Source organism: Benincasa hispida, unplaced genomic scaffold (genome assembly GCF_027475165.1).
Source record: "Benincasa hispida cultivar pf3 unplaced genomic scaffold, pf3_genome.v1.1 HicScf198, whole genome shotgun sequence".
In the NCBI taxonomy this organism is placed as follows: Eukaryota; Viridiplantae; Streptophyta; class Magnoliopsida; order Cucurbitales; family Cucurbitaceae; genus Benincasa; species Benincasa hispida.
This window is the reverse complement of record NW_028326270.1, coordinates 1-16803: the sequence shown is the minus strand read 5'-3', so window position 1 is coordinate 16803 and position 16803 is coordinate 1. Positions and strand designations below refer to the sequence as shown.

General features: G+C 29.3%; 1 protein-coding gene across 1 annotated transcript; it reads left to right on the top strand.

Annotated features, from left to right (window-relative positions):
• The first annotated feature begins 15084 nt into the window (after positions 1-15084).
• Positions 15085-16461, top strand: LOC150030463 (uncharacterized). The gene has a single exon (XM_090309698.1). It carries the CDS (start codon positions 15085-15087, stop codon positions 16258-16260), a length of 1176 nt encoding a protein of 391 aa, XP_090165824.1. The 3' UTR covers positions 16261-16461.
• Positions 16462-16803: the final 342 nt, after the last annotated feature.

The following is a 16803-nucleotide window of genomic DNA, read 5'->3' as shown; positions in this document are numbered from 1 at the left end:
ATGCTAAAGAAACTCGTCAAGAAGAATCAAGAACTCGAACTCGATCTTCTGATGCATAAATTGCATCAAGGTCGTTATATTTCCCAACTCACCAACGGGGAACTGCTTGTATTTTTCTGGATGGTCAGAGAGAGCTTAAGAGACTGCCGAAAACGAATCGAGTATCATCAACAAGTTCATTGTCTTCCTCCTCCTCCTACGGAATTTGTTCCTTCTAACTCTCCTTTGCTTGAAATATGGAGCAATGAGATGGATCTGGTTGATAATGGAAGAAATTTGATGGATCAATGGTTTATTGATATGGTGATGAATTCGAATGATAAAATTGGGGGAAGTAGTAGCAATATGGCAGGGGAGTTAGAGTTTGTTCAATCGGAAGTGAATATAGGCGATTTGATGAATGGAGGAAATTCGATGGTGGGAATCGACGAATTAGGCGGAACGGAAACGATTATTGTTGGTGGAGATGGAGATGAGAACATTTTATTATCGGAGTGGAATTTAGAGGTAAATGAAAATTCTGGAATGAGTGAGATTGAGAAGTTTGTGAAAGACATTAATGGCGTTGGTGTTGAGGCTATTGTTAGTCATATGGATTTCACTAACCAAGTGGGTTTTGGAATCGGTGGTGACCGGTGGGGACCCTATGGGGAGTCTGTATTCCGATGGTTGTTACTACGGCGACGATGGTGGTGTAGAGATTGATGTAAATGATGATGCAGAGATGTTGCTTCAAGGATTGTTTGAAAGTGGAATAAGTTGCAGCAATGAAAATGGAAATGGAAATGAAATTCAAAATAGAAATGGAAATGAGAATCAAAATAATGAAGGTGAAGACGTTGAAGATGATCTTCTAAGTAAGGAATGGCAAAACAAATTTACTCCATGATTGCTTCTTCTTAATTAAGCTCTAAATAATGGAGGAATTTGGGAGTAACTCCAATTTTTTCTCTCTCTCTCTCTATATATATATAAAAATATTATGATGGTATGAATTATGATCTAGTGTCTAAAGAAAATAGAATAATGTGTTAGTTTCTTATGAGTAGTTAAAATCTAATTCTCTTTTTTAATTTTAGACTTGAAGATTAGAATCCTCCACTCCACATTTTATAATTATTTAAATGATTTTATAAAATTATTTTTTGTGATAAGTCATTTTAATATTTTCATCTTAAAAAGTAATCAAATGTGATTTTGAATTATTGACATTTAGTTTTAAAATTGGTTTTATAATCTTCACATCACTCCCAAAAAAATCGAAGAAATTAGTATTTTTTTCACGTTCTTCTTGGTCAATCACTTGACCGAAAAATCAATCTTCATTGACTAGAAATTATTAAGGCAAATGATAACCATTTACATTTTATGTTAAATTTTGATTTTTAAGAATTAAACTTACAGAACTACTTTTATTCATTAATTTCTTTTTTTGGTTTATTTACGTTTTAGTATTGTTTTAAGAAATCAAGTCAAATTTTAAAAATTAAAAAGGAAATATAATTTTTTTAAAATAATTTTGTTGTTGTTGGAAAAAACTAAAACTATGATAAAGAAATTTGAAGAAAACGAGTCTAACTTATAAAAAATTAAATAGTTATCAAACGAAGTATAAATAACTGTGGGCTTCACCTATATACACCATTACCAAACAATCATTATTTTAAAACATACGTAATTTCGAACATTCTAAAATTTCTTCCAAATGTATTCATTAGAAAATATTCCTAATTTATCACCAAATATAAACTTGCCGATAGTTGGGAGAAAGTGAATCTATTGAAAATAGATTTTAAAAAATGGTCTATTAATTTTAATATAATTATGTAAATAAAACATCAATTACCATTTTTAAAATCGATTATGGATAATCTAGACCCTACCATTGTCTAACGAAAAGGGTAAAATAAAAAAATAAAAAAGCAAAGAAAGAGAAGATAAGGATGGGTTGGAAGTTGAAGATAAGATTAGAGAGCATAAAATTCACAAAAGAGAAGAGTATTTGAACAAAGCTAATATTGTTTTTTTCTAATTCAGTTACAAATGGTGGGCCCACTATGGTAAAAACAAATTAATTGTCCCTTTCATTGGGTATTGTTCGTCTTGTTACAACACTAGGGTCGTGATTAAACCATGGGGATATAAATGTTACGAGTTTTACTTTATGAATTCTTTATTTTAATGTTTAAACACACACACACACCTATATATATATTGGTCTAAGTTATTTTCTTAATCTTTGGATTTTTGAACTCTACGATTTTAAGGTCCAATGGATGGATGACCTAAAATTGAAGTGAAAATATGATTGTATGTCTTATTTTTCAAAATTAGGGGTTTTTGACATTTTGCTTACATCATATTCGTGTGAAATTATTAAAATGGAATCTTGCGCACGTGGATTGGTCTTTTGATCTCCTTCTTTGCTTTCCTTTTGTTGGAGGAGAAATTTCAGATCAACCACGGACCGCCACGTCATTTTTTTAATTTTATAAATAAGTGTATTTGATATTGTTGAATGATATTCACTCAACATCATGTGGAGGTGAAAAGATTCAAAACTTTGGCTTCTTGACCAATAGTAGGTGTCCTAATTAGGTGAGCTATTCACATGTTTAACAGATGTTCGTGGGATAGAGGTGGAGGCAAGGATAAGCTTCTCTAGTTTTGTCTCCATTCTCTAATTTATTCTTCATTCCACGAAAGTTTTCGTTTACTTCAATAGATTTCTTGTGAAAAATTTATGGAAATCGTGTTCTCCGCAAAGAATTGTTGGCCATTCAGTTTTGTTAATAAAAAAATTCAATGAAAATGTTTTGGATTTTTTTTCCATGAAAACTCTCTATTTAAATGCTTAATTTCCGATAAAAAAAATCATGAACATTGTAAGAGAAACCAAATATCACTTCATAAGCATATCAAATTAGTTGGTCTCATAACATTTTTTTTTTCTTTTTATGTATTATAAAATGGTGAAAACATTATTGTCAATAGAAAGTTATCAAATATATTGTAAATAAATCAATATATGGCGAAACTAGCTATAGAATACAATACTATTGGATTAGGAATTTCTACAAATTAATTGGCTAGGGTTAAAATAGATTTATTTTATCAAATAATATATAATTAAAAAAATAATGTATTTGTAGTTTTAGCATATAATTAAGCATATGTTCTTTTTATTATTAATATTATTATTATTAAGCATATGAATATCATATTTGAACATGACAAAGTTTTTGTAACTTCTCATGATTGATTATATTGTATTTTTATAAATTTTAGTTGATATAAATATAAAAAAAAATTCTTTGGTTTTTTTTTTTTTTTTAATATTCAACATCTGAAAGGTGAGATTTTGACATTTTGGCTGAAATTATATATATATATATATATATATATATATAGATATATAATTAAATTATAGCAAAATAAATTAAATTATGTCAATTTTATTGAGTTAGAAACTTTATGGGTCTCAAAGTTTATTATGCTGAGATAATATACCGATTCATTAGTGTCATTGTAATATCCATTCATATATTATATTTATAAATCTATCCTATATATGAAAAAAATGTTATTAGGAGAAACTCTTTACCTATACATTTTGTCTTTATATTTTTAGTAAATTTATGAAAATTAAAGATTTAAATAGGTATAATTTAAAGGATGTTAAATGAAAATTTCAGAAAAATGGATTAAAGACAACATGATCTCACATGTTTCTTGAATAGCTTGCCTCACACACATATGTATAGATTTAAAAATCTTCCACGTGGTCTGTCGTGCATGCAATTCCGAAAACCGGTGAGATTGTGAGAGTTGTATTGTAACATTTTGGATTTAATTATTCTTCTTTTGGCTTATTCTTCAAAAGAATTTGAGGAATATTCTTTTTAGATAATAATATGGGTAATTTGAAATTATCATATATATATATATATATATATAAGAGAAAAAGAAAATGTAATAATAGATTATAAAAAAATTTTAAAAAAATAATAATTGTTTCACATAAAAACAAAGGAAAGAAAAAAGCAACGTTCATCAACCAATTGTCTCAAATACCAATACAAACTATCTCAAATATCAATGCAAACTGCTTATGTAACCGTAATTCTCATTTCACACCTAATATAGTATATAAATATATATTTTTTGAATAATAAATAATAATAAATTTTTTTAGTCAAAATGACAACTAAGAATGATAAAGTAATATTTAATTTTGGGTTAATTGCTATATAACTACCCCTACTATTCTAGGATTTCCTTTTGACAACTCATTTTAACATCCACTAATCAAAATTCGAATGTTGACCGACAAAAATATAAATTTTTATTACGAAAATAAATTGTTTAAAGTTCATTTTTTTTCATAACTTTGTAGGGTATGAATTTTATATAGCTTTTGGGATATATTCTATTTCTTTCTTCTTTTTTTTTTTTCAAGTAAGGTTTGGTAGATTTAGTGATTTCTCTTAAAGGTGTTTAATTATATAGGCTACACAACTTTTGCTTATAACTAAACATCAAATTTAGGTTTTGGTTAATAATTTGTTTGTTTTGGATTTTGGGCTTTGAAAATTGCATTTGTTTTCTCCAAATCTTTTTACAGTAATTGGGCCTAAAGATCACGCTTATGTCCAATTAATTAAGCCCAAAGGCCAGATTCAAGTCCAATTAAATTAGGCCCAAAGGTTAGGCCCAAACCCATGAAGCCCATTATGGAGCTCTATAAATTGAGAAGCTCGCTCATTTGCAAAGGTCAGCATTTCTACATTTCGAGAGCCAGAGATAATTCATCAACACTCAATAAAGACCTACAGCTACACTCCAGCAAGCAGCATGTTCGTAACTCCAACTGGGTCAAATTACTATTTTACCCTTGGGTTACCTCTGACTCCTTAAGTACCAGTGCTCCTCTAATGAACAACATGTTTATGATCCAACCAATAAATAGAAATCCTTTTCAAGTCAATGAGAGGGTATGGCCCTTTGTTCAAGTCCTGGAGACACCACTTGAGAGAACACTCATCTACATAATCTCAAAGAGGGAATAAGTGAATTACATCTTGTATTATTATGTTCCCAACTCCCCACTCGATCTCATCCCAAAATGATAGGCATATTGGGTCAGCGAACTGGCCACCCTCACCCATGTAAATCAAATGACAATCCCTCACAAAAAGGAGTTCATAATATACTCGGGATTAAGACTAAGTCGCCTAGGTCAAATTAAAATTGAGGACAAATTTTGTGTTTTCGTCACAGACGTTGATTGAGTAAAATTAATTTCGACCAATTTGACGTTATAATTTGGACGTTGGGCACCCAAATATGGGCTTAAGATGGGCCTAAAATTCAAAAATAGGCCTAAGCCCAGTTAATTGGGCCTAAAGACTAGGCTTAAGTCCAATTAAATTACGTCCAAAAGTCAGACCCATGGCCAATCAAGGCCAGGCCCAAGCCCATGAAGCCCATCAAGGAGCTCTATTAGAAGATCCTCTCATTTGCAAAGGTCAGCATTTATAACACAGAGAGAATTCATCAACACTTCACTAAAGACCCACAGCTGCAGTCTTCTCATTATAGATATATTTCTATGTCCATGGATATAGACTAATACTAGCAAGATATATTTCTGTGTCCATGAATATAGTACCAATTCTAGCAAGTAGTCCTTTACGTGTGTTTGTAACTCCAACTAGGTCAAATTACCGGTTTAACCTTCGGTGTGTCAATGAGAGGGTAGAGTCCTTTGTTCAAGTTCTAGAGACACCACTTGAGGGAACACTCATCTACTTACCCTCAAAGAGGGAAGGAGTGAATTCTATCTTGTACTATTATGTTCCCAACTCCCCACTCTGTTTTTTATCCCCAAAATAGTAGGCATATTGGGTCAGCGAATTGGCCACCTTCACCCATGCAAATCAAAGGAAAATTTCTCGTGAACAAGAGTTCATAATATACTCAGGATTAAGACTAAGTCGCCTAAGTCAACTTTCTCTAATTTCTTTACGATGATTTTCATCTATCTTATAAAATATACGGATTCATAGTCAACTTTCTGAAACAATTTTTTTAAAAAAGAAATAAACTTTTATTTTTTTGATTTTAAAGTAGATAACAAAATTAAAGAAAGAAATAAGTGGAAGTAGCATTTCATTTGATTTTCAAAATCTAAGAATTCAATAAATAAATAAATAAATAAATTTATACCAATTTGATTTTGGATCTTTCATTTTTTACAGTTAAGCTTAGTAAACATTCTTCTATATATTAATTTCTTTGTTTTGTTATTTAACTTCAAAAAGAAAAAAAAAACTAAGCCAATTTTAAAAAATAAATAAATGAAAGTAGTATTCTTAAGATTTGATTTTCAAAATCTAAAAAGTAAAAAAAAAAAAAGAAAAGAAAAGAAAAGAAAAGAAAAGAAAAAATATTAAGACCTACCGATTTAATTTATAATTTTCGATTTTTAAAATTAAATTTAATAAACACTTTTCTACCCATTGATTTCTTTTTTTTTTTAATTTAAAAAATGGTTATTTTCGAATATAGAAAAATAAATAAAAATGTTTACAAAATATAGCAAATTTTAGATCTATCAATGATAGACACTGATATATTTCTATTAGTATCTATCAGCGTCTACCATTGATAGTTCTAAAATTTTGTTCCATCGTGTAAATTTTTTCAACAATTTTACTATTTGAAATAATTTTCTTTTTAAAAAAAACTAAGCAAAATTTTGAAAAATAATAAATGGTTTTTTAAAAATTTGTTATGGTTGAAAAAGGTATAGGGTATTGAGAATGAGAGGAAATACATGCATGTAAGAAACAACTAAATTAGAGGAAATAAATAAATAATAAAAAGTAGGGCAAAGTCAATAGATTATGAAAATACATATGAATGAATATGATCAATTTGTTAAGACCCATAATCAAATCAAGGAGTTAAAGAATTAGAATGATTTGATTTTTTTTTTTAAAGTGTTTATTATTTAAGAAAAAAATAATTTTCATTAGGTGTTAAAGCACGTTTTAAGACTTTTTTCCTCACTTATTTGTTTTTATGATGAAGTTTGAGAAAGCTAAAATAATGTTTGAGATAAATTTTTGTTGAGTTAGAAACTTTATATTTTATTTTTTGTTATAATGAATGGGTCTCAAAGTTTGTTATGCCTAGAAGATATATTGATTCATTAGTGTCGTGTTAATATCCATTCATATATTACATTTATAAATTTATCCTATATATGAAAAAAATGTTATTAGGAGAAACTCTTTACCTATACATATTGCCTTTATATTTTTAGTAAATTTATGTGTTACACTTTACCTATGGGAGTCAACTTTTCACGTGTAGTTGTTCATTTAAAGAATAATGAAGGAGACGTTTCAAATCTTCACAAAACATATTTTTTTTATAAAAAGAATTTAGGTCGAATAAGTACCATTGGTGCAAACTCTCTGAGATGGAATGCCATAATAAAATTTGTTAAATTGTCTAACTTTTAAAAATCAATGATAATTATTAAAACAAACTATATCATATTTATTTATTGCATGCCAAACAAAAACCAATTTTTCTTTTTAAATTAGAAAAGAAAACACTAAATTAAACTCTAAACAAAAATTATATCAATTTAAATCCTAAACTTTCGTAGATATATCAATTTTACACCCTTCATTACGTTCTTTCTAGGTAAATATCGTGTGATACATATAATTTTATCAACTAAACTCCTAAACTTTCATAAACAAATCAATTTAGACTCTCATCTAAAACTTCTTTTGAAAAGTGTCCATGCATCAAGTTTAATCATCTATTTTATTAATTCAACATCTCGAAAAGTCTACACACGTATAAGAATGATGCATCGACAATTTTCAAATGTAATCTTAATAAAGAGTTAAATAATTGATTCACTTATAATAATTTAAAAGATAAATATTTTTAAAAAAATTATATAATTCTTACAATATTTTTTAAATCAAATCTAAAAAGAGACGATTAATCGGTAAATTTATAAAATTCAAGATTTAAATAGGTATAATTTAAGGGATGTAAAATGAAAATTTCTCAAAAATGGATTATAGACAACATGATTTCACATTTTTCTTGAATAGCTAGCCTCACGCACATATGTATAGATTTAAAAATCTTCCACGTGGTCTGTCATGCATGCATTTCCGGAAACCGGGGAGATGTGAGACTGTGAGAGTTGTAATATTTTGGATTTAATTATTCTTCTTTTGGCTTATTTTTCAAAAGAATTTGAGGAATATTCTTTTTAAATAATAATATGGATAATTTGAAATTATCATATATATAAATATATATTTATTAAATCTGTGGATGGATGATGTTTTACTTTATTTGAAAAAGAAAATAATGGTATGAAACAAAATTTAATAATTATTAAGAAAAAAAATTAACGATTATCTATGTATTATCCTTACTATGTTTATTAATATTGAAATATATCATAAATAGTTGATCATATGCATTACTTCCATCGACAATAATGATATGATATTTTCATAATTGACCTTCTAAACAAGTCAAAAATGACATAAATTACATATCTAGTACGTCAGTTCTGAAAGATACGATAAGAATGTTGATTTCATGATATTCAGATGTCACATGCAGAACACGACATCATACTATAATAGAATATGTTTAATCAGATTTCCAGAAGTGACATCGATAAAAATAGAAACCTTAAAATCTAACAACTCAAAGCATTCACACTCTTAAAAGTTAAAATAAATATTCTTAATCGTGAATATTTATGAAAAGTAACATCGATAAACTTTAGTTTGTTTTCTCCTAATATTTTTACTGTAATTTTCATCTATCCTAAAGAAAAATTTACATTCATAGCCAACTTTGTGTAGCTCACTCTATCATCCAACTATAGTTTGCCAAAATGAACATAGCTTCAACTGGCATAGTGTTTGTATTATTATCCTCAAAGTGAGAGATTCAACTCCCCTACCCCACATATTGTCAAAAAAAAAAAAATCATAGTTTGTCACACGATCAACTCTTCTCATATATACATATATACAAACTTGGATGCATCCCGTGTTGTACTCATTTTTGCAAAACTCACTCGAGTATCAACGTGTGCATGGAGATAAGTATAGTGTTGTGGCTACACTCAAATATTACTCATATAATTGAATTATTTATTTTCTATGGTGAAGTAAGAATAATAAAAAGGATGTGGTTTAGAATGTATACATTTTTGTTTAGTTCATCGGTTTGTGATGTGACAAACTTTTTTTCCAAATATATATTTTTGATTTTTTTTTTTTGTTATGTGATTTTGGAATGATGAAATAGGATAAATGCAATCCATTGAACCTAAATATGACTTTCCATGAAATAAAACATAATGAGCAATACTTGGTGATTAATATTTGGATGTATCCTATTTCTATGCATCTCACTTTCATCACACACAATAAGAATTAAAATATTTAAATAAAGATAGAAAAAGAATTTATCACGTAACAAATTATGATAAGATAATTTGGTGGATGCACAAAGATAGATATAGACCCAGATATATCTGAGTAATTTTCATACTGATACAACTTTTCTAATCATATGGTAAACTATGATTGGACTATTGGGTGGCTACAGAAATATAAGTGGAATGCAGGATGCAGTGGGGTATTTTTCATCTTTAATTACCACTAGTTACTAAAGGACAAAAATGCCCCTAGTAATTCGTTTACCATGAGAATAAAAAAACTTAGAAAAATAAAAATAAAAATAAAAAGTTTAACCCCAAGGCTTATAAATAAACTCCATTGTTGAACCTTAAAATCAGAGTCCAGAAAGAACAAGAAGAACAAGAAAGACAGAGAGAGTCTCGATGACGAGGAAGAAAGTGAAGTTGGTTTGGATTGCAAGCGATAATGCAAGAAAAGCCAGTTTCAAGAAACGAAGGATCGGATTGTTAAAGAAAGTAAGTGAACTCACCACTCTCTGCAGCGTTTTCGCCTTTGCCGTCGTCAATGGCCCCGACGAGGACCATCCCGTCATGTTGTTTTACTTTATTTGAAAGAGATAACAATTTAATAATTATTAAGAGAAAATTAATGATTATCTGTATATTATCCTTCTATGTTTATTAATATTGATAAATAGTTGATCATATGTAATACTTTCATTGACAATAATGATATGATATTTTAATAATTGACCTTCTAAACAAGTCAAAAATGACGTAAGTTACATATCTAGTGCGTCGGTTTCAAAAGATACGATAAGAACATTGATTTCATGATATTCAGATGTCACATGCAGAACACGACATCATAGAATATGTTTAATTAGATCACCAGGAGTGACATCGATAAAAATAGTAACCCGAAAAGCTAACAACTCAAAGCATTCACACTCTTAAAAGTTAAAACAAATATTCTTAATCATGAATATTTATGGAAATTAAAAATTTAGTCTCTTGATCTTTAGTATGTAACAATTTATGGTGGGTTTGGGGCGAAGACTATCCTAAGATTATAATAACTACTAAAGTAAATACTATTTTGTATTCCCCAATTAATTACAGTCAACATTATTTCTAAACCCTCATTTGCTATAGTATTTACTATTTGTTATGGCTTTTACTATTTAACATTTATATCTTTTTATTCATTGCTACAGTGTTTATTATTTCCTTCTCAAATTAAAATAGTTTACACTTCAAACACATAATATTATAACCCAAACTAATATAATCTATACCCCAAACACAAACTATTATAACTTAACTATAATAACCTAGAACTATAATAATCAACTCTTTGCCCCAAACGCCCCTTAGTCTATGCACTTTTAAATACATAACGATTGTTCAAGATACAGATGACATCATTACAAATTTCAAAATACAAGTACCAAATTATTATAAAACTAAAAATATAGAGACAAAATCATGAGGTGTTTTCAAATAAAGGAAAATGAACCAACTTATTTATAAATATAACAAAACGTTACTATCTATCAATGATAGACTGCGAGATTGATGTCCATCGTGATCTGTCGTCCATTGATATATGTCTATCGCGATCTATCACTGATAGACAGTAATATTTTGTTATACTAAAAATATTTTCAAGAGTTTTACCATTTAAAACAATTACCCTTAAGTTCATTACCCACTAATATTTAGCAATTAAATTATTACTTTCATAAAATTCACTATCGTTTAATTGAGATAAAACCTTGCCTCCAAACTCACGAAAGGAAAGAAATCATATTACAAATCTCGATACATTTCATCACTAAAGAAGAGAAGATATTTTTAACCTTTGGTACTCATAGCCTTAAAATTATAAAAGATTAATGGCAATAAGAACAAAAGAAAAAGAAAAAAGAAAAAAAGATTTTAAAATAATGATAATTTTTTCACATAAAAACAAAGAAAAGAAAAAAGCAACAGTTCAACCAATTGTCTCAAATATCAATGCAAAATCTAATAAAGATTAAGACAAACTAATTTAAAGCAGTGAAACAAACTATGGTTTAACTTTAATAGGTTCAGATATGATTCTAACACCAAACATTTAATAGCAATAAATGTCTTTTCTAAACCAGCCACAACTCTAAATTCTCCTCCATTTTCCACCCTTAGTTTTTGTTTCTTCTTCTTTCTTTTTTTTTTTTTCTTTTTTTTATTTTTTTTTATCTTGTTTACTTGTTTACTTTGTATAAATCTACACCCACAAAAAAAAAAATCAATTTATATTTTATTTTTTAAAATTAATAATTTGAGTTTAATAGTATTTTGGTCCAGAAGTTTTCCAACTTGACATTTTAACCTTTATTTTAATTTTTTTATATATTTTTTTTGCCTCATTTGTCTTTATTTGTTCAAGTACACACACATACATACATCCATACACACACACACACACATATACACACACACCTATACAGACATACATACATATACACACATACACATACATACATATATATATACACATACATATATATAACTTCTCCTTTCCATTTTCAGATGGAAAGTGAACAAAATGCTATATAAACTAAAATAGCTCAAAAAATAAAAAGTATAATTTATCTTTTTTTTTTTTTTTAATAAATAAGTGTATTTGATATTGTTGAATGATATTCACTCAACACCATGTAGAGGTGAAAATCAAAATTAGAAAATCGTAAAATGATTTTTTAAATTATTATTCGAGAATTTTGAAATGACCAAAATACCAATCATTAAATGGTACAAAACCTTTTGAAAAGTAACTCTGCAAAAAAGTTTAAAATTATAAAAATAAACAATCATTAAATTGAGAAATATTATATTATCCTTAAATACTACTCCATATTTGTAGAAATCAGGAGAAAATATCGTATATTTAAACAAATGAAAAATTAAGGCTACTTTATTTTTATTTTTAAAAATTAAGCTTATAAACACTACTTACATCTCCCAGTTTCATACATTGTGATCTAAATTTTGAAAACTATAAAGAGTAGTTCCTAAAAAATTGATTTTGTTTTTGAAATTCAACTAAAAATTCAACAGTATTTAAAAAAAAGAAAGATGCAAATCATTATAAAAAATGTAGAGGAAATAAACTATGATAGTGTGGAAACATAATAAATAATAAAAAGGATAAGTGAATCTAGGCCATCAGTGAAGAATTGAAGCTCCAGGGCGACTTACGAAGCGTTTTGAGCTAAAAATTTGAGATAATATTGTTAACTCAATTATAAACAACTTTGTAGAATGAAACTTTTTAAGATGAGGCCTGGAAATCGAGTTATATAATTTTGAATGTTGAACTGGAAATTGTTGAACAAGCAGGCAGCTGCTTGAATTGGGGCCAATGATGAAGTTTTGAATCTCCAGATTAAACGACGAGGAATTTTGAGCTGAAGTTTTAAGGTAATGTTGCTAACTCAATTCTAAACATTTTTGTAGAAGGAAGTTTCTTCAGAAGAGGGCTGGATTTTGAGTTATGAATTTTTGAAGTTGTCACAGAGGATCTGGGCATAAGCAGACCGCTGCTTAGGAAGATGCTTAGGCAGCTCAAGAGCGAGAGCGAGGGAGAGCGAGAGGGAGCGAGAGGAGAGCGGAGAGGGAGCGAGAGCGCGAGCGAGCGAGAGCGAGAGGTGGATCTCGCTAGGGACGGGAATCTCGCTGGTTTGCACTGGATCTCGCTGGTTTTGCATTAAAACTCGCTGGAAAGTGCCAAATCTCGCTGGGAAGGGTAAATCTCGCTCATAGGGATGATCTCGCTCATGATGATTTTCTCGCTAGTCATGCTGATTTTGTTGATAAAAGTTCCATTAGTAAATGAACTATTTGAGGTATTTTGATAAGAGGCGTATAACCCGTTAAGAGGCCAACGAGCTGTGATGACTATGTGATGACTTACTGTTTTAATGATTTAGAAACTGTGATTTCTTGAAGATATTTCTTAAAGAAAAAGCAACAGTTCATCTCAAATATCAATTCTAACGGTTACATGTAATTCCCATTTCACACCTAATATAATATAAAAATATATATTTTTGGAATAATAAAGTTTTTTCTTTTTAGTCAAAATGACAACTAAGATGATAAAGTAGTATTTAATTTTAGGTTAATTGCTATAAACTACCCCCACTATTCCAGTTTTTCATTTTTCCTTTTGACAAATCATCTTCATTCACAATCACAATTCGAATGTTTGAATCACAAAATATGAATTCTTTTATTTCGAAAATCAATTGTTTAAAGTTCTTTTTTTTTTTTTTTTTTTTTTTTTTTTAAACTTTGTATGGTTTGAATATTTATAGCTTTTGTGATATATTCTATTTCTTTTTCTTTTTTTTTTTTTTTTTTTCTAGTAAGGTTTGGTAGATTTAATGATTTCTCTAAAGGAGTTTAATTATATAGGCTACACAAATTTTACTTATAATTAAACATCAAATTTAGGTTTTGGTTATTAATTAGTTTGTTTTGGATTTTGGGCTTTGAAAATTGTGTTTGTTTTCTCCTAATAATTTTACTGTAATTTTCATCTATCCTAAAGAAAAATTTACATTCATAGCCAACTTTGTGTAGCTCGCTCTATCATCCAACTATAGTTTGCCAAAATGAACATAGCTTCAACTGGCATAGTGTTTGTATTATTATCCTCAAAGTGAGAGATTCGACTCCCCTACCCCACATATTGTCAAAAAAAAAAAAAAAATCATAGTTTGTCACACGATCAACTCTTCTCATATATACATATATACAAACTTGGATGCATCCCGTGTTGTACTCATTTTTGTAAAACTCACTCGAGTATCAACGTGTGCATGGAGATAAGTATAGTGTTGTGGCTGCACTCAAATATTACTCATATAATTGAATTATTGATTTTCTATGGTGAAGTAAGACTAATAAAAAGGATGTGGTTTAGGATGTATACATTTTTGTATAGTTCATCGGTTTGTGATGTGACAAACTTTTTTTCCCAAAATATATTTTTGATTTTTTTTGTTATGTGATTTTGGAATGATGAAATAGGATAAATGCAATCCATTGAACCTAAATATGACTTTCCATGAAATAAAACATAATGAGCAATACTTGGTGATTAATATTTGGATGTATCCTATTTCTATGCATCTCACTTTCATCACACACAATAAGAATTAAAATATTTAAATGAAGATATAAAAAGAATTTATCACGTAACAAATTATGATAAGATAATTTGGTGGATGCACAAAGATAGATATATACCCAGATATATCTGAGTAATTTTCATACTGATACAACTTTTCTAATCATATGGTAAACTGTGATTGGACAATTGGGACAGAAAGATAGGTGGAATGCAGGATGCAGTGGGGTATTTTTCTTCTTTAATTACCACTAGTTACTAAAGGACAAAAATGCCCCTAGTAATTCATTTACCAAGAGAACAAAAAAACTTAGAAAAATAAAAAGTTTAACCCCAAGGCTTATAAATAAACTCCATTGTTGCACCTCAAAATCAGAGTCCAGAAAGAACAAGAAGAACAAGAAAGACAGAGAGAGCCTCGATGACGAGGAAGAAAGTGAAGTTGGTTTGGATTGCAAGTGATAATGCAAGAAAAGCCAGTTTCAAGAAACGAAGGCTCGGATTGTTAAAGAAAGTAAGTGAACTCACCACTCTCTGCGGCGTTTTCGCCTTTGCCGTCGTCAATGGCCCCGACGAGGACCATCCTGTCATCTGGCCATCTCTCTCCGTCACTCAACACCTCTACCATCGCTTTCTCAGCCTTCCGGAAGTCGAACGCCAGAAGAAAATGACGAATCAAGAGACATATCTCAAGGAATGCACCACCAAAGCTCATGATATGCTAAAGAAACTCGTCAAGAAGAATCAAGAACTCGAACTTGATCTTCTGATGCATCAATTGCATCAAGGTCATCATATTTCCCAACTCATCAATGGGGAATTGCTCGCATTGTTCTGGATGGTCGGAGAGAGAATAAGAGACTGCCAAAAACGAATCGAGTATCATCAACAGGTTCATCGTCTTCCTTCTCCTACTGAATTTGTTCCTTCTAACTCTCATCTGCTTGAAATAGGGAACAATGAGATGGATCTTGTTGATAATGGAAGGAATTTGATGGATCAATGGTTTATTGATATGTTGATGAATTCGAATGATAAAATTGGGAGAAGTAGTAGCAATATGGCAGGGGAGTTAAGGTTTGTTCAATCAGAAGTGAATATGGGCGATTTGATGAATGGAGAAAATTTGATGGTGGGAATCAGCGAATTAGGCGGAACGGAAACGATTATTGTTGAAGGAGATGGCGATGAGAACATTTTGTTATCGGAGTGGAATTTTGGGGTAAATGACAATTCTGGAATGTGTGAGATTGAGAAGCTTGTGAACGACATTAATGGCGTTGGTGTTGAGGCTACTGTTAGTCATATGGATTTCACTCACCAAGCGGGTTTTGGAATCGGTGGTGACGTCAATGGTGGAGACCCTATGGGGAGTCTGTACTCCGATGCCTGCTACTACGGCGACAGTGGTGGTGTAAGGATTGATGTGAATGATGATGTAGAGATGTTGCTTCAAGGATTGTTTGAAAGTGAAATAAGCTGCAGCAATGGAAATGAAATTCAACATGGAAATGGAAATGAGAATCAGAATAATGAAGGTGGAGACGTTGAAGATGATCTTCTAAGTAAGGAATGGCAAAACAACTTTACTCCATGATTGCTTCTTCTTAATTAAGTTCTAAATAATGGAGGAATTTGAGGGTTACTCCAATTGTCTCTCTCTCTATATATAAAAATATTATGATGGTATGAATTATGATCTAGTGTCTAAAGAAAATAGAATAATGTGTTAGTTTCTTATGAGTAGTTAAAATCTAGTTCTCTTTTTTAAGGGTGGATTAATTGAAATATTTGAGTAGTCTACTTAAGCATTTTTTAGAGATTAAAAAAAAAATATATGATCATCATGGCTAATGATCACTATTTTAGTATTTGTCCAGATAATTCTGTATCAAGTTTGTCTAAGTTAATTGAGTGAAGTTTAAATTGTCTCTTTTTATAAGAATTTAAATATCTGATTTTTCATATATTATTGATATATACTTATTTAGTGAATTCGATAATTCAATTTTCGATCTCTCGCAATTTTTTTATAATATTTGGAATGGAAGAATAGAACGGCTTCGAATGCATGAACTAGGTTTATTTTAATAAAATTATAAATGTTTTTATTATTATTATTATTATTATTATTATTATT

Excerpts from the sequence above, each read along its gene's own strand:
- LOC150030463 (XM_090309698.1), top strand. The coding sequence starts at position 15,085 with ATGACGAGGAAGAAAGTGAAGTTGGTTTGGATTGCAAGTGATAATGCA.